A 24,067-nucleotide genomic window follows, 5' to 3' on the forward strand; every position below is an offset into this window, starting at 1 on the left:
GCATTTTCTGGCATTTGACTAGCCATGTTTGCCGAGCTGTCCGTGTTCTTGGCTTGTCAGAATAGATGGACTGGATGTGGCTTTTCAGATTTGTCAGCAGTTTTGGGCTGCTTTTTGAACTTGGCAGTGTTTTTGGGCTGCTTCCTGAAGGACTGGGGTGATGAGCAGGCTGGTAGACAGGCCATGGAGGACTTAGCTTGCTGTGCTGCTTGCTGTGCTGTCTGCATTTGTGGACTTGGTTTGTGTCTGGTGCCTGATTCAGCTTTTTGATCTTTTGCTTCTGCTGCTGCTGAACACTGCCAGATCCCAGAGGGCACTTTTGCTATTGTTTGTCCCTTCCTGTATTATTTACTTTTCTTGTTGTTGGGGCTTTGGAGGTGTGTGCTGTGGTCAGGCAGGGGGGATTACAGTAGAGTGGCAGGCTGCTATCGACCCCGTCTCCTCTGCAGAGGCCACTGCTTTCCTCAGAATTCACCCAGTATAGTACAGCATAGAGGAAGGAAGGAAGAAAACAACCCAGCGCCCTCTCCTGGTTGTGACTGGATGTTGATTCCTTCTAGAGCCAGAATAAGAATTTCCAGTGAGTGACTGGAAGGGAGCCCCTCCCAGCTGGTGAGAGCATCAGGGGATGGCTCTTGTGATGGTTAGGTTGTATGAATGTGTTGTGTGTGAGTGTGTTGTAGTGAGTGGGGTGGTGGTGGCTGGGTACCCTGCTGGTACTGAGTGCTCATGAAGCTAAAGTGCCCCGAGGTGCCTGGTTTCCTTTCCCAGGGATGAATGGAGAGGACAACAGGAGTTTTCTGGTCTTGGGTCTTCAGGGGCTTGGATGTGGATGAAGGGCTGCTGTGGGGTGGGTGGGGGTGGAGGCAGTCCATAATATAATGGTGGTGATGGGCATGGGGAGATATGGCAGGAGACAGGGAGAAGGCCATTCTTGCAGAATGTGGGACAAATTTCTCATACTGGTTCAGCTTTCCAGCTCCTTGATCTCAGCCCGGTACCCTTTCTGGAGACCTTCAGTGGCCCTGGCCACCAACTGCTGCTACTGAATGCCAGTTCAGTTTGCAATAAGGCCTCCCTCATTCATGATTTAATCACTGATGAGAGGGCTGACCCAGCATTTTTTACTGAGAACTGGCCGGGCCGGGGGGTAGCCATTTTGGAAATATGCCCAGTGGGGTTTTGGGTGTAGCATCATTCAAGACTTCAGGGCAGGGGTGGCGGTCTGTACATCTTTGGTGATGGTTGGGATGGCACTGCCCCAGGCAGAACCAGTGTGCAATGTGGTGGTCCTTCTAAATTCATGACTCGTGGTTGAACAGCAGGTGGCAATCATGGTTTGGAGGACCTTTGCACAGCTTCATGTTGTACGCTAGTGGCACCCTTTCCTGAATTGGGAGGCTCTTCTCATACTAAGTCATGCCCTAGACACCTCCAGATTGGCCCCCTGTAATGTGCTATAAATGGGGCTGCCCTTGAAGAGTATCTGAAAGTTTCAACTGGTGCAGAATGCAGTGGCGGGGGCAGTTATGTGTGCTCCTAGAAGAGCACATATTACACCTCTGCTCCATGAGCTGCATTGGCTTTCAGTCTGCTTCCAGGTCCAATTCAAGGTGCTAGTTTTAACCTTTAAAGCCCTTCATGCCATGGAGTCAGATTATTCATTGCACCTTTGCTGCTAATAAATTAAATCATGTAATATTGACAGCATTTTTTTAAAGAAATCAACTTTTCTATATGAACAGTCTTTTGACTTTGCCAGTGTATTCCAGTTCATCTCTCTTTTCTATGATCTGCCACTACTGGTTAGTCTACAACTGACAGAGACAAAAACAAACACCAAATAACCAAACAAAAAAAAAACCCCAGAACATTTTAATATTACATGGTTTAATTTATTAGCAGCAAAGGTGCAATGATTGTTTGCTAATAGTTCTAAGTTCCTAGATAATTTAATTAAATCAAGTGATATTATTTTGCTTTTACACTCTCAGCTGTGTACTGTAAATAAAATGAATTAAAAAAAAAAAAATAAGAGAAACACCCTGCTGCGGCCGCCACTAGCTGCAGAACAGCTGATCCCTGTACCAGGCATCATAATTCAGCTGGTTGCAGCCAGCTCACAAAACCCAGGACATTTATATTTTAAAATGCTGTTTGGGCTATCAAAATTAAGATCAGCTTGGGGTCTAATATAATACTCTGGGTTGTGAGTTTTCCTGTTTTAATAATGATGTAACAACTTTTCAGAGCATCACATACGATAACTACTTTTTCTCCAACACACGGGGCTTATGCTAAAGTTTATTGTGTTCAGTGACCGAGGGATTAAATACCATCTGCAAAATTCTTTTACAGGTTGATCACTCCAATACAGTTTGATTGATTCATAAATTAATAAAGTCTTTAATTCCCCACCCCAATATTGGTTCATTACATTTGCAATATATCTTTTAATAAATTCTTGTTGCTGTGGTACACAGAGGTTCTAATTTTTCCACATTTTTTTTTTCTGTTTACCTATTAATTGAAGCTCAGTGAAGAGGCAGGTGAATATGGAGCTACAGGGCCAAAGGAACTTGATGTGAAGGCTTTATATGCACTCTTCCACTTATGCAGCATCTGCTACCATGGCTTAGCTCTGCTCACTTCTGAGCAGTGAGAACTCCATTGCCCTGACTGATTTTGCCTGGGCTTGGAAGCGAAGAAGGGTTGGACCTTGTTAGTTCTTGGACAGGACAGCAGCAGGGATCATAGGGCTGTAGGGTAGACTGGGAAATAAAAAAAACAATCCTGGAGGTAGGCAATCTCAAACCTCTGGTAAGACTCCAGGAGGACATCCATTTAACCCCCAGGAGTTCAGCTTGACTCAAAGGCAATGGCACCATTTTTGGATCACCAAGAAAGTTTAGAGCCAATGAAAAGAATATTGTGATCTCATTCTCAGGACAATGACCCCTTAAATAGTGCTTACTATAGTATACCTTTCAGTTTTAATCACTACTCTCTATTTATTGTGTCTCAAGGCTGACTTGTATATTTGTCAGGGAATTAGATGAAAAAAAGGTTCACAGCACTTTCATGGAGTCAAAAGTCAGAGGAAATCACAATTATTAAACACACACTTCTAGCCCTTTTCTCAGGAGGGATGCGCAAAATACTGAGTTGGAGAGGGCATGATTATGTTCCCAATCATTATCAAAATTACAGGTTCCTTCTTTAGCATTACTGATATTTTTGGGAAATATACACAAGACATCAATCAGACTTTACACATGTTTAGAAACTCAGTCTAATAATAGGAGTGTTTTTATCTATCTTTAAAATATCTGTTGAACAGTGTACAGAGAGCTGTCATTTGAAGTCTTTCTATTTTAATACTTATATATTCAAGACTGTCTTATCTCTAGTTCTTTCTGCAATAGTCTCTGTAATTCTTTTCTTTCTTTTCTTTCTTTTCTCCTTTCCCTCTCACATATCTCATTCTAATTCTGGTGAATGGGAAGATATATTTTGTAAGACACACTGAGAGATATTCTCACTATGTGTGTGCTGTTTGGTTAGATTCCTTTTAAATAAGGGAATTTATCTTTCACGTGGAGAGATCACAGAAGAGAAAGTGAACAAATGGAAGCTTTATTAACATTAAGAAATTACCAACAAGACAAAGTTTTACTAATTTAATTTAACAACAATGAGAAAAATTATCCCAGTTTTCTCCTCCAAGCAAAAAAGTGAGAATCTCACAGTAGTTCCTCAGATAGATAGATGGATAGATGGATAGATATTTAATGGCAGTTGTTCAGAGAACATTAAATAACTGAAAGAAGCTGAAAGCACAGACAAACCATGCATGTATACAAATGAACTGAAAAGTAACAATGAAAAAAAAAATGGAATCTGTTTGGAGAAAATATTCCAGTACTGTGGCAACAGTCTATATGTAAGGATAATCAAAAATGATGCCACACAGTTTGATGTTGTGGAGAAAGGATATTGTTCTGTGTAGGAACATCTATCTTTTTTTGGATGGGAATTGTCAATAATAGGATGGGGGTGATAGCAGTGTTCCTCTTTTTCTTCCTATTCCGTACTATATGCAAGACAGATGCCATCAATTGTTCCATACCTGATGACCCATTCCCTATAGCCCATCAATTCTCTCAGCCAGGAAATGTTCTCATTGGGGCAATTGTCAGTCAAGCCTTCTTCTTTCACAGCAGCCCTTCCTTCACAGAAGACCCTGCTCAGACGGTGATCTATGAAGTGATGTAAGGAATACTTTTTTTTTTTTAGACCACTGAGTGCAAAATAGTTGGGGGAAAAAATTAAGCAACAGGGTTATAAAGTGATAAGTATTTGAAAATTTTCATAATCCCAGTGTCATTGGGAATTTTCTGTTAATTTGTTTGCTCTCTCTTTTAAGTATGGCTACTTATTAGAGAACTCCATCTGGTTTCTCACACTGCACTCAATCCATATATGATTCCGCTGATTTTCACCTAGATGTTTTCTGATTGCAGCCTTTGTGATTTATAAACCATTTGTAATAGTTTAGGACAATTTGTCAGTCTGCCAATTATAGGAGACTGAGCATATCATAGCTAAAGTACACCACATCTTAACACAGTGCGTCAAGTAAGTTACTGTCAAATACTTAATATTCTCTGAAACAGGGAAAGGAGGTTCTATAATAAGGCTACATATTACAGAAGAAGAGTAGCCTGAAGAAATGGAATCAAAGCACACTACAGGTCTCTTCCAGGGGAATTTAATATTGTTGAAATTATGTCAATCTTCCTCAAACACTAGCAAGGACACAAGAAGTAGCAATCCTTTTGGTTAGGCTATATGAATGATGGAGAATATGTGTGTTTTGGGGTCTCCTCCACCCTGTCTGCTGGCTTTCAGCATTTGCAGCCTGAAGTGGCTGCCTCTCAGAGAATGGTAGGGCTGGTCCTTTGTTCTCTGTCCTTCATGGCAAGCAAACCAGGCTCTGGGATGATGTTCCTTCATCCAGGTGGGAATTTGCATAGTGTGGCTGAGTACCTCTCCTCCTTTCCCAGATATAGACTTGCACTCACTGAAGGGGGAAATCATAATGGAATGCAATGAGGGCTCAGTGATCATGTTTTACTGTGTCCTGGGTTACATGGGTTTCCTGGCTAGTGTCAGCTTTAATGTGGCTTTCCAAGCCAGGAAGTTGCCCAACAGTTTCAATGAGGCCAAATTTATCACTGTGTTCTCCTTTGGACTTCAAGGCCTACTGCTTTATAGCTTAGAGTCCCAAGATCTGAAAAATGATAGGGAGAATCAAAAGACACTTTTTATGTTATTTAATTCAGTTGGTAGTTTTTATTGCAGATCTGAGACAAAGGAGTATCAGCAAATCCTTGCTTTGGTGTTTGCTGTCAAAGAAATCAACAAGCATCCTGAACTCTTACCGAACATCACTTTGGGTTTCCACATTCTGAACAATTACTTAATTGCAAGGATAACATATAAGGCAGTCTTGAGCCTCCTTTGTACATACCAGAGGTTTGTCCCAAACTTTACATGTGGCTCAAAGAAAATGTTTATTGCTGCCATTGGAGGACGTTTCACAGAAGCCTCATCCATCATGGCAACCGTTCTTGCCAACTACAAGATTCCACAGGTAGGCTCTTGAGATGGATCCCTAGAAGTCACAAATTTCTTTAAATCCTTCCATTCTGAAAAGTGTCTTTAAATTATTTTTCACAGTTAAGAACTGCACAAGGAAGAAAGTAGGAGAAAACTATGCAGGACATTACATAAATATAAATATGAATAAACTGTAGGGATGATTACATATTTAAAAACTGAGGATTCTTTGCAGTCCCCCCCAAAAGAATTGAAGATTGTCAAACATCTGTTGGCGTTGAATTCCAAACATGTTGTGCCACTATACAAAATATTCGGTCTCTTCTAACTGCTGCTTGACTCCCTTCAGGTGGTCAAAGAGAAAACTCTTTTGCAGATCATAAATGCCTCACTTTCGGTCTAGTGTCATGTTTTAATTGTTTCCCCAACCAGTTAAAATGGACACATAGAAACACACAAGGAACCCATGTGAGCTGACTGCATAATATCCAGCAACACTTGAGTGTCCACATTGTACATGCAGCTATGAAGAAGACGGATCCCATTTAGTATTCTCTCTTAATACTTCTGATTATTTGCTATATATTTCCTTTCAGCTTGCTTATGGAACATTTACACCACTACATGGTGACAAAAATATATTTCCATTCTTGTACCAGATGCTCCCAAATGAACTCCATCAATATACTGGGGTTATCCGATTACTTCAGCATTTTGGGTGGACATGGATTGGGGCCTTGGCTGTGGATGATGACTATGGAGACATGTTTTTGCAGAAAATTGTACCATTGCTTTCCCAAAACAACATTTGCTTTGCTTTCATACTTAGAACACCAAAGCGGACTTATTGGGATGAATATATCCACTTGCTTTCAGTGGAGTTAAGATATGATCAACTTTTCATGGATCAAAAAGTCCAAGTGTGCTTTGTATATGGATCACCTCCATCTATGCAAAATCTGAGAGTGATAATCCTTCTATCATTGACTTCATTGCCACCTTTGGGAAAAGTGTGGATTGTTACATCGCATTGGAATTTTGAATCATTGTCCATTCAGAGACTTTGGGATATACAGAGTTTTCATGGTGCCCTATCGTTCACAGCTCGCTCAAAAGAACCACCCGGATTCCAAGAATTTGTTTATACTGTAAAGCCATCCTGGGCAAAAGAAGACAATTTCATTCAGAATTTCTGGGAGCAGGCATTTGACTGCCCATTACACATTTCAAGTGTAAATGAAGATAACCAAGTACTATGCACTGGGGATGAGAAGTTAGAAAGTCTACCCAGTACATTTTTTGAAATGAACATGAATGGTTACAATTACAACATCTACAATGCAGTCAATATCATTGCACATTCCTTGCATGAGTTACTCAAATCCAGATCCAGAGGTAGAAGATCAATGGAAGCAGAGCCATGGCAGGTACTTTATTCTCTTTCTAGTTCACAAACCTTGTGTGTTCAACAGGGCCACCATACTGTATTTCTCTGACTCCCAAGAATGCTACTGGGAATGGTGCTACCTCACACTGTAATGTTATTTGCAACGACCTTGTTTCCCTAGTTAGAAGAAAACGCACTCAAAGAATATAACTACTGCTTTAAATGGTGGTGAAGCTTTTCTGTGGTGTATGAGGAAGTGCTCCTGTATTCTAGAGAATTCAAAGGGTCCACAGTCTTAATTCAAAAATGGCCATTGTTGGTTTTGCTAAAAGCTTTTCTTTTTGATATTAATTTGTTTTGGCTTCTAAAAGCGATAAAGAACATGATTGGTGATGTAGTGATGTTATGGAAGGGGGAGAGGGTAAAATATTAAGCCTTATTTAGGTGCTATTTTGGAGGTTCAGAATGCAGAAAAAGAAAGAAAACATGACTTCCAAGGTTCAGGTTGGGTTAGGAACTGAAGATGACCTTTCTATGCCAATGAGGATTGGTCACTTGGTCATTAAATTTCAGCAGCACTGAGTGTCCATTGTGTGGTGTGTTCAGATTTTATGCATCCCACAAACTGCAGGTCTCATAATTAGACTAATCTTTATGAGTCAATATCCCTCATAATGCTGAAAATTCTTGTAACAGATACTTGTCACATCACTTTTTATAATTGTTATCGGATATACTCAACATGGGTTGTAGAGATTGACAGTGAAGCAGAAAAGCTGGGAGGTTAATATTTTGGCTGATACATTTGATGGTCAGGCAATTGTCTTCACTAAGTCAAAAGAGGCCATGTGATTGCCTTCCTTAAGCATCCCTATGGTTTCTGTTCTTTTAGGCTTTTCCTGGCTTTCCAGGTGCCAGTTGACTAGTAGCTGAGCTTAGAGTCTTTCTCCATTTGGAAAAGCTAAAATAGGTTGAGGTTTGCATATCTTAGAGAAGGGCAAAGAGTGGTTGCAAAGCAGAACAAGCAAAATCCACATGACTGTTTCTTTTCGCTTATAAAATTATAAGACCTAACTGTAAAAGATATTTGAGGTGGTCCTTGTACAAAACCTGAATTATATCTCCTTCTTGAAGATAATACCTACATTCAGTATTTTGAGAAAAGGGGCTAACGTGTGAATGAGTGGTAGAGAGAAGCCTGCACTCTAAATCTCTAAGGATAATGCTCATTCATGAATCCAATGGATATGAGCTGAAAGAAGAGGCTGTGATTTTTGAAATATCTATTATCCATGATACCCTAGATCCTCAACTGTATTTTTCAAAGCAAGACTGTCTAGTTTGAAATAGTTTTATGCAGTTATCATGATTTCAAAGCCTTGCTATAACTTTTTTTTCTTTTTTTAAAATATAGTTCCACTCTTTCTTGAAAAGCATTGTATTCAATAACAGTATAGGAGACACTCTTAGTTTTGATGAAAATAGAGAATTAATTACGGGTTTTGACATTGTAAACTGGATCACTTTCCCCAATAATTCTTTTGCGCGAGTCAAAGTTGGAAGATTGGAACCTCGGGCTTCACCAGGCAGAGAATTAACACTCAATGACAATCAAATTGTATGGCACAGAAGGTTTAACCAGGTGAGAAGAAGCTCCAAACCCTCAACTAAAAATAAAGATAAAGCAATTGTCAAATACCTGGCAGTAGTTAAAAGAAAAAGAATCTGCTTTGGACCTCTTCAGGTGCTGCATTGCAACATTTTATTTCACATATTCTAGACAGCATTAATAAGATCCTATCCAAACAAGTTTAAAGATTAATATATTTGATTGTGCCTGAAACATACAGATTGCCAATGCAGCTAGTGCCAAATCGACATCACCCCTTTCTCCTTTACCATCCCAGTTGTTGGTTCTGTACTGATATCTAGCATTTTATTACCCTGATTTCTTCATACATGTTTCTGCTTAGGTGCTGCCTCTCTCTGTGTGCAATGACCACTGCTATCCAGGCTTCAGCAGAAAGAAGAAGGAAGGAGAGCAGTTTTGTTGCTACGATTGTGTGCCATGCCCAGAAGGGCAGATTTCTGACAAAATAGGTAAGACAAAGAATTGACAGAACAGTGGCTAACTGAGCAGAAAAGATCTAGCCCAGAGCCCTTATTTATTTAACTACAACAATATGAACAAAAGATAACCAGCATCGAGATAGCTCTGCTGCCTTATGCATTGATGGAAATCTTTATACTATGTTTAAAGAGTACTTTTCTTTTTTCCAGATACAGATGCCTGCATGAAATGTCCAGAAAATCAATATCCCAACAAGATTCACAATCAATGTATTGCCAAAGTATGGACCTATCTTTCTTGTGAAGAACCTTTGGGAATCCTCTTTATTATATTGGCTATTGTTTTCTCTATGATCACAGTTTTTATGCTCGGAATCTTTTGGATGCATCGAGAGACTCCAATTGTCAAAGCCAACAACCGAAGCCTCACTTATATCCTCCTTCTCTCCCTTCTTCTCTGCTTCCTCTGCTCCTTCCTCTTCATTGGAAGGCCTGAAAAGGTGACTTGCCTTCTCCGGCAAATGACTTTTGGCATTATCTTCTCAGTGGCCCTTTCATCTGTATTGGCAAAAACCATGACTGTGATTCTGGCCTTCATGGCAAGCAAACCAGGCTCTGGGATGAGGAAATGGTTAAGGAAAGGAGTGGCCAATTCTATTGTCCTTTTGGGTTCCTTCATCCAGGTGGGAATTTGCATAGTGTGGCTGAGTACCTCTCCTCCTTTCCCAGATGCAGACCTGCACTCACTGAAGGGAGAAATCATAATGGAATGCAATGAGGGCTCAGTGATCATGTTTTACTGTGTCCTGGGTTACATGGGTTTCCTGGCTAGTGTCAGCTTTAATGTGGCTTTCCAAGCCAGGAAGTTGCCCAACAGTTTCAATGAGGCCAAATTCATCACTTTCAGCATGGTGGTCTTTTGCAGCGTTTGGCTGTCCTTTGTTCCAACCTACCTGAGCACCAAAGGAAAATCCATGGTAGCTGTGGAGATCTTCTCCATCTTGTCCTCCAGCGCTGGCTTACTGGGATGCATATTTTCCCCTAAATGCTATATCATTTTATTGAGGCCTGAGATGAACAAGAAGCAACATTTAATAAGGAAAGAAAAATGATTTTCTTTTTGTGTTTTATTGTAGTGCATAATTCATTTAGCATCTTTAGATCCCTCCATTTCCTAAAGTTTGTTAGAGTACTTCTATATGAAAATATTTCACTGCATATTACTTTCCCTTAAAGGAATCTGAGAAAAACTCTGTGTCCATGCACAAAACAGATTTGGGGTAGAAAACAGAATGAATTTTTAGAAAGGGATGTTTTTCAACATGATCCCCTAATCTGAAAAAAGTATCATATATAAACATTGAATCTCCTGAAGGTTGATCTGTTCATAAATATTAAGGCAACCTGTTTATTTTTTGGCAAGTTGAGATTTTTTATTATTTTCATTGTGATGGATTTTGATTATCAATTATAATAAATTATAAATTTATAATAAATTATAAATTGATTTTGCCCTCCCCCCAGTCATCTTGAATGTTTCTAGTAATTATGTATAGGGTTTGTTTTACAGTTTGACTTTTTAATGTATTAATTAATTTTAATTATCTATGTGATATTTTTTAATTGTTCATGGGTTTTTGGTTTTAATTGTGGGCTACCCAGAGTCACCTGTTGAGAGGGATGGGCCACATACAAATTTAATAAATAAATAAATAAATAAAAGAGATTTATTATATCTGCTATATACTGAATGTATCTCAACGGGAAGTATACTAGTTAAAAGTTTGTATTGACTGGAGACTTATTGCCCTCCTCCCTGGTTTTATTGGCATCACTACAACAAATGAAGATTTAAAAGAAGGTCTGTATAATTTGTGTTTTGTAAACCATGCATTATGGGTTTAGAAGCCAGCTGTAGCTTATTCAGTAAACCAGTGTCTCTCAACCTTGGCAATTTTAAGATGTGTGGACTTAAAATCCCAGAATTCCCCAGCCAGCATGATCAACATTTAAGCAAATCATGTCTTAGCATCTTATGTGAATCCCATCTCATACTGATCCTTTTATCCAGGGTGGCCTCTGAAATATATTCACAGAATGCAGTTGACTGAAAATCCTGAGACCAACTGTTCACTCTCTTCAATTTATTTTATAGCTGCCAACAGAACAACCTGGGTATATTCATGAAGTCACCAAGTACTAGTCTTCTGGATCCATACTTTGTTTCACATGTGTATTAGAGGTGGTACTTGTTCTCTCTCTCCCTCTCTCCCTCTCCCTCTCTCATTGTTATTAAAAAGAATTCACTTAGAGAAAAATCGGCTTGTGTAGATGGAATAATTCTGAATGAAATCAATGAGATTTCCTCTTCAATGGCACTTATGAATGAAATTTATCAGTTTAATCAAAGAAGCTGGAGCTAATGGCAATGAAAAAGACTTTGGAATGTCACTCAGAAGGAGGACATGAAGGTTTCTGGTTAAGAAGGTGGAGAAAGAAGGAGCCATCGTTGGGCTGTCCTCTTGATTGTTTGCTTGCTGTGGTATGGTGGTGAGGATGCTGCTGGAGCACTTGCCTGGTTCTGCTTGGGCTGGAGAATGGCAGCAGAAGTCAAACAGTTGGAAATCGAGTGGAGCGCAGCAGAATCGAGGATGGCCCACCTATTCATTGTTGTGTTTGCAGATTTTATGTATTTTTACAGCATTTTGCTGCATTTTGTGGCATTTGACTAGCCACGTTTGCTGAGCTGTCCCTGTTCTTGGCTTGTCAGAATAGATGGACTGGATGGTGGCTTTTCAGATTTGTCAGCGGTTTTAGGCTGCTTTTTGAAGGACTGGGGTGACGAGCAGGCTGGAGGACAGACCATGCTGGACTTAGCTTGCTGTGCTGCTTGCTCCGCTATCTGCATTTGTGGACTTGGTTTGTGTTTGCCGCCTGATTCAGCTGTGTGGAGACAGGTCCTTTTACATCTTTTGCTTCTGCTGCTGCTGGACACTGCTGGATGCTGCAGGGCACTTTTGCTATTGTTTGTCCCTTCCTGTATTATTTACTTTGCTCGTTGTTGGGGCTTTGGAGGTGTGTGCTGTGGTTGGGCAGGGGGGATTACAGTAGAGTGACAGGCTGCTATGGACCCCATCTCCTCTGTAGAGACCACATTGCTTCCCTCTGACTTCACCCAGTATAGGATGGCATAGAGGAAGGAAGGAAGAAAACAACCCAGTGCCCTCTCCTGGTTGTGACTGGATGTTGATTCCTTCTAGAGCCAGAATAGGAATTGGCAGGGTGTGATTGGAAGGAAGCCCCTCCCAGCTGGTGAGAGCAGCAGGGGTGGCTCTTGTGATGGTTAGGTTGTATGAATGTGTTGTTGTGTGTGAGTGTGCTGTAGTGAGTGGGGAGGTGGTGGCTGGGTACCCTGCTGGTACTGAATGCTCATGAAGCTAAAGTGCCCCGAGGTGCCTGGTTTCCTTTCCCAGGGATGTATGGAGAGGACAACAGGAGGTTTCTGGTCTTGGGTCTTGGGGGGCTTAAATGTGGAGATGGGGATGCCACTGGGGACGGAGGCCAGCCATAGTATAATGGTGGTGATGGGTATGGGGAGACAAGGATCAGGCCATTCTTGGGGAATGTGATGTAAGGAGCGCTGCGTTCAGCACTGAACAAACACCTTGTGAGACACAAGCTCAGACGAAAGTTAGTCTACTCAGGTGTAATACGTAATGGTTACAGACAAAGCCAGGATTGGCTTGGAGTGGTTTCTTACAGTCTTTTTATAGGGTCCCCCCCCTTGACCCACAGTACCCCTCAGTTCCACCCCTTGCCCTTGCCCTGAGCTGCCCATCTGTTCATGGCGATCTTCCTTCCCCTCACCTTGATGGCAGATTCAGATGGTTTCTATTGTGTTCTGATCTGCTTCTTTTGTCTCTCCTGCCCTTGCATTCCTGGGGCTTTTCTTGTGGTGGTTGTTTTAATTGCCCGCTGTTTGCTATGCTTCCAGAGTATTGTAAGCTGGAGTTGCCTGGGGCACCTGGGAAGCCGGCTGCGCTACAGTGTTGCCGCTTCTTAATTGCCTGCCCTCTGCTGGTAGTTAACTTGTGGTTGCATTGTTTATTTGCCCTGATTATCTTTTGCCTGAAGTGGTGAAATTGACCAATGGTACTGCATTTTAGCTTGGTCTAAAATGCTGACAATTTCCCAGTTAAAACTATGGCTGAGGGTTTTTTTGGGGAAAAGTATTTACAGTGAATAGAGACTTTTGACGCAACAGAGAAACTAATACCAACCGAGTGAGTGGACCTTCATTATATGAGTGGACCTTTATCATATGCTATGAAAGTAGCATATGTTGCTAAATGAACTCAGTCATGTACTGAACAACTTGAAAATGTCAGTTTGTTCTAAGTGATATAGGGACATTATAATAATTTAAGAAGATTGGCATTGTAATTCTGTCCTTGTGGAGTTAGCAATATATGTCAGTGTGCTCCATATAAAATAAATGATAATAGGTAATAATAAGCAAATTTAGTAATATGACAAATAATATGAAATAAAATGTACAATTAAAAGAAATGCACTAATTTCCTTGATGCACATTTGCTATTACTGTGTTCTATGTTCTATTAAGTTATCTTCTTTAATAACAAAATAAAATATAGATCTTTTGTTAATGAAAATTAAAGATCTATTTTAATTCTGCTTCAAACTAAGTATATTATTTTCAAGAAGAATTTTTAAATTGAACACAGATTATTTTAAATAACTTGTAGTAACTGGAACTTGGAAGAACACTTTGTTCTATTAGAAAAATTAATATTGGAAATTCTTTTAATGACATCTAAGGAAGGATCAGAATCTGTTCATCAGTCAATAGCAAACAATTTTTCTTTCATTTTAAATGTGCTTGTTATGTAATCACTTAAAATCACAATATGTGTATGTATATACAAAAATACACTTACATACTTTGTTCTCTTTAGGCATATTCCCCAATGTCTCATTATCTTCTAAAGTTACATCACTCCTAAAACTCAGAACATAGTGACTTGTAGTAGATGTATACACAACAGTGGGGAACAATTATTTTATGGGTGTTCTGTCAGGTTCAGCCAAAGAATCACAAGAGACAGTCCAGAAATCAGCTCAGCTTCTTTATCAGCTTGCACCTAATAGACAGAATCTCGCCAGACTAACTCTAATCCCCCAACGACAGCAACTATAACCACCATGCCCTTAGGGAGGGGCCAGTCTCTTTCTCTTGACTTTCACAAAGTCCATCTTGGGGCTGAGGAGGTGCTTCCCTTGGAATATGTCTCTCCCCTCCCTGTAACCTTGAAGCTCCATTCCAGAATCCTCCCCACTCATGCCTTCCATCACAGGTTCATAGAAAATACTTGGAAAGAGAAAATAGGTTTGCTTAATATACAGGGCAAGATATTATCATAGGTCAACCATTGTTTTATTATCTATGTGTTTCTGGTGAACATAATAGTGACATAGTTCTTACTTGCCCACAGCTGAAGACCTGCCTTATATAGTATTTCTTCTGGTGATATACACATTTCAAAAATGACAAATGACCATACAAACACCCACACATGGACATGGAGATATACCCATAGAGATAGATATGCATGTAGGAGGCTTCTGGGTAGAACAATGGCAGGCTAACACACCTCTGCTAAATGGCAGAGATGATGCTGAGGAAATGGTTGGTAGCTGGCCTTTATGCCTGAGCAAATGGAGCTTCCCAGGACAGGGAGAAAAGTGTGATATTCCCATCTGTGCTCCAGAGGGCTCCTCCTTGAGAGAAAACTGGCAAGATCCGAAGGTTATTTTCAGGTACTGTTGAGTAGAGTACCAGGATCTGCAGAAGACAACATCAGGCAGAGACTGTTAACAGAGACTGGGCTCATTGAGTCTACTTTCTACAGTAATTTTTTTGAGAAAAAGTATTTACAATGAATAGAGATTTTTGACGCAACAGAGAAACTAATACCAACTGGGTGAGTGGACCTTCATCGTATAAGTGGACCTTTATCATATCCATGCCATCCAAACCTCAGGTCATTATCATCTAGCTCTGAAAGTCTCTTGTTTCTCAGCAATATCCATTCTTTCACTCAGACCAAACAACAAGCAGCGAAATACAATTTCAAACACAGTAAACCCAATCTTCCTCTTTCCTTTGCATCTTGTAACATTTTATATTTAACTTGTGGTTATTTCTCTTGCCATATAAATTTATATATATCTTTCTACCACTGTTTGAATAATGAATCAGTTGTCAAAACAGCTATTGTCTGAAACAAAAACAAAAAAAAAATCATTCTTGGCAAAACAGAGATCCTCCCCAACAATGACAATTTTAATTTCTCCCATCTTGACATATTCTTCTCAATTTCATTCCATGTCTTAACATAATTATTTTGAAATAGCATGCAATTCATATTTGTCATATTTTCTTTTTTATTCTTAACTCCCCTAATTCTCTCATCTTCTCTTATGTCTCTATTCAGGACCTCAAGAACTAAAATGAACCAAAGTGTAAACATCCTTGTTTAGTCTATTTTTGAATCTCACAAGGTTTTATTAGTTCTCCACTAACAATTATTTGTGCTTTCTGAGAAGTGTAAATCAATCTTACCTATTTAATGAAATTATCTCCAAGGTCCACATGTTCCAAAATTCTAAACAAAAAGTCCAATTCAAATTGTCAAAAGCCTTCTCTGCATCTAAGAATACATGCAATGCAGCTTCTTTTTTCATTATGTTGCTCCAAGGTACCCAAAATATCCAAAACATTTCTAATGTTATTCTTGTAATTGTCTTTTAGGTAAAAATCCACATTCATCATCATGATTAAAATTCTGTAAAATTATCTTCAACTTTTCAGCCAAAATCATGGTAAACAGCTTATAGTCATTATTCAGTAATGATATTGTTCAATACTTTCTTGTAAAAGTCAAACCTTATCCCTTTTTAGGTATTAAAGTTTAAGTTAAGGTCATCTTCAGACATTAATAATAAGAGGTCAGAACCCTTCTGGACCAGGTACCTTTCCTGTTTGAGTCTTTTTGATATCTTCATGCAGCTCCCTTATTGTTATAGGTCCATTCAAAATTTGTCTCTAATTATGTGTAATCTTTGGTAAATTCTGTTTATGCAAGAATTTATACACTTTTTCTGAGGAAATTTCTTGAGCTTTGGATAAAGTACTGTAGTATAATACTGGTTATGCATTTTTCCCATATTCACATTATCTGTTCTTACATTATTCCCTTCATGTAACTTTATTATCACTTTCTTTTCTTTTTCTTCTTGCAACTTGTATGCCATCCATCTCTGGTTTATTTCCAAGTTCAACATTTCTTTGTTTTGCATAATGCATCTTTATTTCCATCTCTCACTGTTAATATAGATAGTTGCCTTTGTAAAAGTTTGATTTGGTGAGTTATAGTTACTATCCCTGGAGATGTTTTAAATTCTTCCTTTTTTAAATCTTAAATTCACTATTGCATTATATAAAACATCCTCTTATAAAAGCTTTACTTGCATCCCAAACAATCCTTACTTCTGTAGCTTTATTGAGAGTATTCTAAAAAAAATCCTTTAACTTCTCTTTACAATCCTTCACCACCATTTCTTTTTGTAATAACTCATTCAGTCTCCACCTAAAAGATCCCTTTTTCCTTTTAAAAATTAAAGTCACAGGATTGTGATGTGAAAAAATCTTTGGTAATATCTCCACTTTATAGACATTATTAGTCAAAGAAATCTGAATCATATCTATTCTTAGAAAAAGACCTATGTCTTTCAGAAAAATAAGTATATTCTTTTGAATCTCCATTTTTATGTCTCCATGCATCAACAAGCTCCAAATTATTCATTAAAAATAATTTTAAAAACTTTGGTCATTTACCCTGTGTTATTTTAATATTTTTCTTAAAAATTCTTTTTGTGGGGAAACCATTCCAGTCTAATCCCCTAGGAGATACCAATTTTCATATTAAAATCCAATAATTTATCCATAAGACCTTTGCAAAATGCTGTTTCATCTTCATTTGGGACATAAATTCCCAATATCAAAGTCTGAGCCCTCTGTGTGTTGGCTTCTAACCCAAGATATCTGCCATAATGATCTGTCAATATAAGTTTGGATACAGTTGGGGTTTTATAGACAAAAAAACAAAAAACAAAAAACTGCATTTATTTTAATCCTACTGAAATAAATTTCTCTCCCAGATTTTTGTGACTTAAATATTTTTTTCCTAACTTGTTTCTTTTAGGCAAATGACATCTTCTTTTAACTTTTTCAACTAATGATCCCCCCCCCCCCCCGCTTTTGAGAGGCATTTGCCCCATTTATATTGCACATTAAGCATTTATACTGCTTAACAAGATCTTGGAAAACTGGGTTTCAGGAAATAATTGGCACTGACAAGGCTGTTAAGTTTAACAATAATAGCTGTAAATGGAATAACAACAACAATAATTATCAGTCACAGATCAGGGCTTCCTTAACCATAAAAGCATAAATGTAGATAATGAAAATCTTATAAGCTTAGTAGAAGAATAAATTTTTAAAAAATTAAGAATGTTTAGAGTTTAAAGGTGAGAGTGAGGTTTATGACCCTATTCTGCAAAGCCTTACTTCTTCAGCTATGTAAAATCAACCTGAGGTTACCATGGCTGTGTTTTGTCTCTAGGCAACTGACATGAAAACAAAGGCCCAAGAGATGTCTCTCATGCATCAGCATGACATCACAAAGGGGAATCTGCGGTCTCCATGCAGACTACTTCATCACAAGTCTGGGCTGGCAATTCAGGAACCTGAGTCAAGGCTTAGACTGAAAGCAACTGTTATATGCTGCTTTGGTTCTAGAGAAAGTAGACCTAAGAGAGAGCGATCAGAAATGCTGGTAGGACCTCAGATTATGCCAATAGTTTCCAGGTCTATTTTCTGAAATGTTATACTTTTTTTAGTTTCTGTATTTTAAAAAGCAAACTTTAACAGGTGATAGAGATTTTTTAGTTTGTCAAATATATGTCTGTATTATAATGATTATTTGCATTATTTGCATTTGCATCTGTAAAGAAAGAGTTCAAGCTGGATCTAGAGAAACTTTCAATGGATAAATGTCCTTGGAGATGAATATGAGTAGAAACAGGACTTATCTTTAATTATCTTGTACATGATTACAGTCATAATTAATATTTTATCACCTCTGATCATTGGAACATTGGAGTTGCCTAACCAAAATTGGAGTGAAGTAGGATTTTTCTCGTTCTTCTCATTCCTCCTGAAATCCACCTGATAGGAATGGGAATAGCTCAGGATAGGGGATTGTAGCTTACCAACTTCTCAAGTGGTAAAGTACAACCTGGAAGGACATGATAAGACTCTATCTGTATCTCAGCTGTGTTTCCCTTTGGAATTGCTTTCCCTTCCTGAGAAAACTGAGGGCAAAAAATGTAGAAAGCTCAATGCCAAGAGAATCAAACAGAAAATATAGCTGAAAGAAAATGTCAGAATCTCCACAGGACGAGTTTGATATTCTTATTTTTCATACTGTAAATGATTGGATTGACCAGGGCTGGAAGTAAGGAATATAGGACAGTGAATGCTACATCTAAGTAAGTTGGGGTGTTAGAGGGAGACCAAGCATGAAGTTACCAAGAACATACAAAAGATTATAAGGTGGGGAAAACAAGTAGAAAAGGCCTTCTTCCTTCCTTTCACAGAAGGGATACTCAACACTGCCTTAAAGATCATGGCATAAGAAACAATTATCAAAATAAAAGAACCTAATCATCTAGTGAAACTGGCCACAAAAGCTCCAAATTTAAAGAGATTGAAGCCACAGCAAGGTAGCTTTAGCAATTGTGGAATTTCACAGAAAAACTGGTTAACAACATTAGAACAGAAAGGGATGGAAAAAGTGCCAGTGGTATGCAATGTTCCACAGAGAAGACCTGTAACCCCCACTAGAATCACTGTTTTAGTCCAGGGTTTCCAATTCATCACCATCTCCTAGAGCAGTGGATTGCAAATGGCAAGATACCGATCATAGGCCATGACTGTCAGGAGGGAGAAATCAGAACCTTCAAAGGAGACAAAGATAAAGACTTGTGCAAAGCAACCAAAGTAAGAGGTATTTCTAGTATCCATGAGAGAATTTATTATCGATTTGGGGACAATGACTGAAACAATGCCCAGGTCCTGCACTGCCAAATTCATTAGAAAGAAGTACATGGGGCTGTGCAGTTGATAGTCAAAAGTTACTACAGAGATGTTGAGAAGACTAGCTGTTGCTGTTGCCAGGTATAGTATGAAGAATAAGAAGAAATGTAGAAGTTGATGATGCTGATTTTCTGAGAATTCCAGAAGCAGAAAATAAGGTACTGTGGTTTCATTATCCACATCTGACTGGCCACTGAGATAAATGCCACATCTGGGAATCAGAGGTGAGAGATACTATTCAATAAAACAATGAACCTACATTTTGATACATACTGGAAACAAAAAGGAAAAATATAAGACAAACATGACATCAATTAGAAGAGGACCAGCCATTGAAAGAATGTCTATGTCCAATCCAAGCACTTCTCATATATTTCAATCCATCATTTACTAAAGTACCAATCACAAACATCTTTTTGTTTTCCTTCTTCCATCCCAGTCCTTTTCCTTGTTACAATTGTTAAAACACTTGCCTAGAATTTGGAAGTGTCTGCCAACACCATTTTTAGCCATGGAAGTAAAGTGCATCTGGTAAAGTGCATTGGCAGTAATTAGGGAGCAAGATTTTTGTTCAGCAACTTCTGGACTTCTACCCTTCTTCTGGTTTGAGAGGTAAGATTTGCCTCCATTCCAGCTGTGTCTCACTTTCTAACTTATTCCTTTATTCAGAGAAGTAAAGGAAAAGACAAGAACATGCAAAATTGTGGTGAACAGAAAGAAAACAACATTAAAAGAAAATGTCAGAATCTCCACAGTTTAAACAGGAAAAGTTTGATCTTCTTATTTCTCATGCTATAGATGATTGGATTGAAAAGGGGTGGAAGAATGGAATACATAACAGTCAACCCAAAATCTAAGTAAGATGGGGTGTTAGAGGGAGGTCTCAGGTAGGCAAAGAATCCAGTTAATAAAACCAGAGACACTACTATAAGGTGGGGAATACAGGTTGATAAGGCTTTTTGCCTTCCTTGTTCAGAAGGGATTCTTAGCACTGCCTTGAAGATCATGGCATAAGATACAATAATAAAAGTAAAACAACCTAGTCCTGCAATGGCACTGGCCACAAGAACTCCAACTTCAACCAGACTGAAGCCAGAGCAGGATAGCTTTAGCAACTCTGGAATTTCACAGAAAAACTGGTTGATAACATTAGAACAGAAAGGGATGGAAAAGATACCACTGGTATGCAACATTCCATAGAGAAGACTTGTGACCCACACCAGAATCATTATTTTGGTGCAGGCTTTCCAATTCATCACCATCTCATAGTGTAGTGGATTGCAAATTGCAACATACCGATCATAGGCCATGACTGTCAGGAGGGAGATATCTGATGCTTCAAAAGAAATAAAGAGAAGGACTTGAGCAACACAACCGAAGTAAAAGATGTGTCTGGTGCCCATGAGGGAATTCACCATGGATTTGGGGAGAATGACTGAAACAATGCCCAGGTCCTGCAGTGCCAAATTCATTAGAAAGAAGTACATGGGGCTGTGCAGTTGATGGTCAAAAGCTACTACAGAGATGATGAGAAGATTTGCTGTTGCAGTTGCCAAGTATAATATCAAGAAGAAGAAGAAATGTAGAAGCTGCAGATGCTGATTTTCTGAGAATTCCAGGAGCAGAAAGTAAGACACGGTGGTTTGATTCTCCATGTTTAACTGAGGACATACCTGCAAGTAAGCACAGGTGAGACACATTATTAGAGAAAAACTATCTAGGTATGCTATGTGTGGTGCCTTGATCTGCAGAAAAGGCATGATACAAAGCTGGAAAGTAAACTCATACTAAAAAGGGTTATAGTGATGCTTGATGGTGGAGACTCCCTAATTGCATAAATGTGTGTAAGATGCACCTGCACTCATGACACATATGTGAAGGGAGACTGTGTGTGTGTGTGAGTGTGTGAGAGAGAGAGAGAGAGAGAGAGGCAGAATAATTTTCTGAGAAGATAGAGCTTTACTTAGGACATCTGTTCCATGATTTACACTTCCTCCTTGAAACTGTACCCCCACTTTAACTCATCTGCTTCAATGTAACATTAAATTTAAACAAAGAGTTAAAAAAGATATTCCCAGTAGTCAGACTTTTTAGTTAGAACTGACAACCTTCTGATCTAAAAGGAACCTGGCAGGAAAACCTAACTGGGAAACGGATCCAAGTTTGAAGACAGTGGGGTGCCTTCACTAGTCCCTTCAGTGGGACCCTGTGTACTATAATTTCAGTAGCTACAGGGAATAAAATAAAATAAAATAAAATAAAATAAAATAAAATAAAATAAAATGAGCATGAAACTGAGCAAACCCAGGGAGGCAGTGAAGGACAGGAAGGCCTGGCGCAATATGGTTCATGGGGTCACGAAGAGTCGGACACGACTTAACGACTAAACAACAACAGGGAATAAAAATAATATTAAAAAGCACCCCAGTTTGACTTTTTGAGGGTAAAAGTATGGCAGATGTGGCAAAAAGATATTTGCAAAAAGAAGGTTGTCAGAGCCATAAACCTTTCCCGGTCATTACTTCTGTTAGTCAGAACAATGTGCATCATCCTGTCAAGGCCTCATCTGCTCTTCCATGAAATGTCTTTCTTAATCAAAAGGAGTCTGAAATAGTTCTCATCCTCTGTTTGCTTCTTTTCCCTCATTCCCCTGCCCCCCCGAAAGAATTAATTGTACTAGTGATCCTTCTGCTCCAGGACAGAAATCTCTTAGGAAATGAGCAGGAAAGCCCCATCTCATTAGGTCACTTGCTGTTGCTCTAGTGCTCTCTTCTTTTCTGCTTTATTCATTGCTGAAGCTGTTCAAAGAAATGTAAAGAGAAATACCCAGCTGTGACTTTTTCCACTCACATTCCAGCTTTTGCTTTTCCCAGAGAGAAGCCTCCTTGACTCCCTGAAGCCAGAGCCCTCTCTCAACTGAACTTCAGCCCAACTGGTGTGACCCTGTCAGGGTCCTCTTCTATGTTTGATTTACAGTATCAACCCAAAGAATTGGTTGTGTCTTATAGAAATTGTGCAAAAATCTTCCAGTATTTTCCTTTCTACACTTTGGAAGCATAACTTTCCTGGGCCACCAAGTTGAATTTTATTGTCTGAAAGAGCCACCTAGCTTTATCTGAGCAGCTGGATCTAGAATAAGATGAAAGAGTGGCATACCAATACTTAGTCTTTGAACTGGCCTTAGTCCAAGGGTACCACGGTTTCAGAAAACCAAGAAGCACACTGAGCAAACCCAATCAAAGAGCACTGGCAAAGCAGTTGTTGGATAGGAAGCCCTGATCTTCCTTGCCTTCCAAATGTTGGAAGATACTTCTAATGCTTCAAAGACTAGAATTCTGTCCACAGGTTCCAAAGAAAAGTGATTCTCCCATCATCTCTTCAGTGCAGAAGCTTGATCCTTATTTAATTCTCCATTCTCAAGAGAAGGGGTACCTTCTGCGAAGTTGTGCATCTGAAAGCTAGATCTTACGAATTGATCTTGATCTTTGCAATATCAGGAAATTTCCAAAATTCTGCCTTTGTTTCAGCAAGACTCTGTTTCTCTTTTTTGCCTTCTATAGATGAATACTTAGTGAATTGCTTCTTTGAAGTTCCCCATTTCCCTTGCTTCCCCCTGAACTCCATGTTTTATATCTGAGCAGATTTAATATATTATTCTTTAGAAACCTTTTCTCACTCAATTAAATAATGTATTACATTCTGGCAAATTATTACTGCTATGCATGTGCATTGAAGTATTATTTGTGCTGTATTCCCCATAAATTGTCAACTGCTAATTATTTGATTACCTTTATATCATTTCTTTCAAATAATAGCTACTATAAGTTTTAGGCTATACCAAATAAAAACATACCTTCATTTTTGGACTTCTGGAATGCATAAGCCTGTTCGGTAATCTGTGATACAAAAATTCTAACAGAGGAGCTGCTTTGGCAGGCCTTAGTTGGTAATACAGTATAACTGGTATCTCCATATTCACCCGGTGCTATTTCAAATTATGTGTAGACGGTATAGAGACCATGGCCTTGATCGAGGGAGGGAAGATCCATTTCCAAGGGACAAAGAGATAAACATGTCTTAAGTCCATATGAAGTAAGAGTTTATGAAAAAGCCTCAGACAGGCAACCCCCTAATTCACCTGAAGATAACAGAGGGAGGAGGGGAAGCACATTCAGACTAGCAAGATTTTGTTACCATAACCATTCTAATGAAAATCATTTTTGGGCTATGCAGTATCTGTTTCTTTTTCTGGTCCACCCTGAAGGGCTGACATTTTGGGATTAAAGTACATTTCTAACAGGAGATGTGAGGAAGAAGGAAGATACATTAATACATCTTCTCTCCCAACCAACTTTAGTTTTAAGGGAATGTAGAACTAGGTAGAAGCTGGCTTTCTCCCATCTCTGTGTCCTAGCTTTCCAAGAGTCAAATGAAGAATCTAAGAGCAGAATACCTATTTATCACTTTTTATTACATTGGTTCTATTTAACTACTACACTTTGATCTATGAGACAAAACTTACTGACCAAATAATTGTGTTTATTTGGACCAATAATTATGGAAGAGGGTGATTGGCCCTCACTGGTAGTTTTAAAGCTGTCTGTAAAAGAGACTTTAATTTGGATCTGCACCATGAGCAGGGAATTGGATTCAATAATCTAAATCACTACCTCCATTCTTGGACATGCTTCTTCAGTTCTTAGTTGCCGCTCACACTTTTCTCAAGGTTATTATTTATACTATTTTAT

General features: G+C 38.9%; 2 protein-coding genes across 2 annotated transcripts; one reads left to right on the forward strand and one right to left on the reverse strand.

Moving 5' to 3' along the window:
- The first annotated feature begins 5,101 nt into the window (after positions 1 to 5,101).
- Positions 5,102 to 10,191, forward strand: LOC148215493 (vomeronasal type-2 receptor 26-like). Its single transcript, XM_088142896.1, has 5 exons — positions 5,102 to 5,656; positions 6,219 to 7,049; positions 8,424 to 8,651; positions 8,983 to 9,109; positions 9,290 to 10,191. Exons 1-5 carry the CDS (start codon positions 5,102 to 5,104, stop codon positions 10,189 to 10,191), a joined length of 2,643 nt encoding a protein of 880 aa, XP_087999022.1.
- A 9,868-nt stretch (positions 10,192 to 20,059) lies between these two features.
- Positions 20,060 to 20,974, reverse strand: LOC107326625 (olfactory receptor 14A16-like). The gene has a single exon (XM_015891033.3). It carries the CDS (start codon positions 20,972 to 20,974, stop codon positions 20,060 to 20,062), a length of 915 nt encoding a protein of 304 aa, XP_015746519.2.
- Between the last annotated feature and the right edge of the window lie 3,093 nt (positions 20,975 to 24,067).

The sequence above is a fragment of the Python bivittatus genome, unplaced genomic scaffold, assembly GCF_059951505.1.
Source record: "Python bivittatus isolate LINGU-HERP-01145 unplaced genomic scaffold, Pbiv_v1 ctg000470_np1212, whole genome shotgun sequence".
NCBI classification, from domain to species: domain Eukaryota; kingdom Metazoa; phylum Chordata; class Lepidosauria; order Squamata; family Pythonidae; genus Python; species Python bivittatus.

Bases quoted from the DNA above. Each gene is read 5' to 3' on its own strand.
- LOC107326625 (XM_015891033.3), bottom strand. From the start codon at position 20,974: ATGGAGAATCAAACCACCGTGTCTTACTTTCTGCTCCTGGAATTCTCA.
- LOC148215493 (XM_088142896.1), top strand. From the start codon at position 5,102: ATGGAATGCAATGAGGGCTCAGTGATCATGTTTTACTGTGTCCTGGGT. The intron at 7,050-8,423 runs GTACTTTATTCT...TTTAAAATATAG, and splicing joins TGGAAGCAGAGCCATGGCAG to TTCCACTCTTTCTTGAAAAG. The intron at 8,652-8,982 runs GTGAGAAGAAGC...GTTTCTGCTTAG, and splicing joins GGCACAGAAGGTTTAACCAG to GTGCTGCCTCTCTCTGTGTG.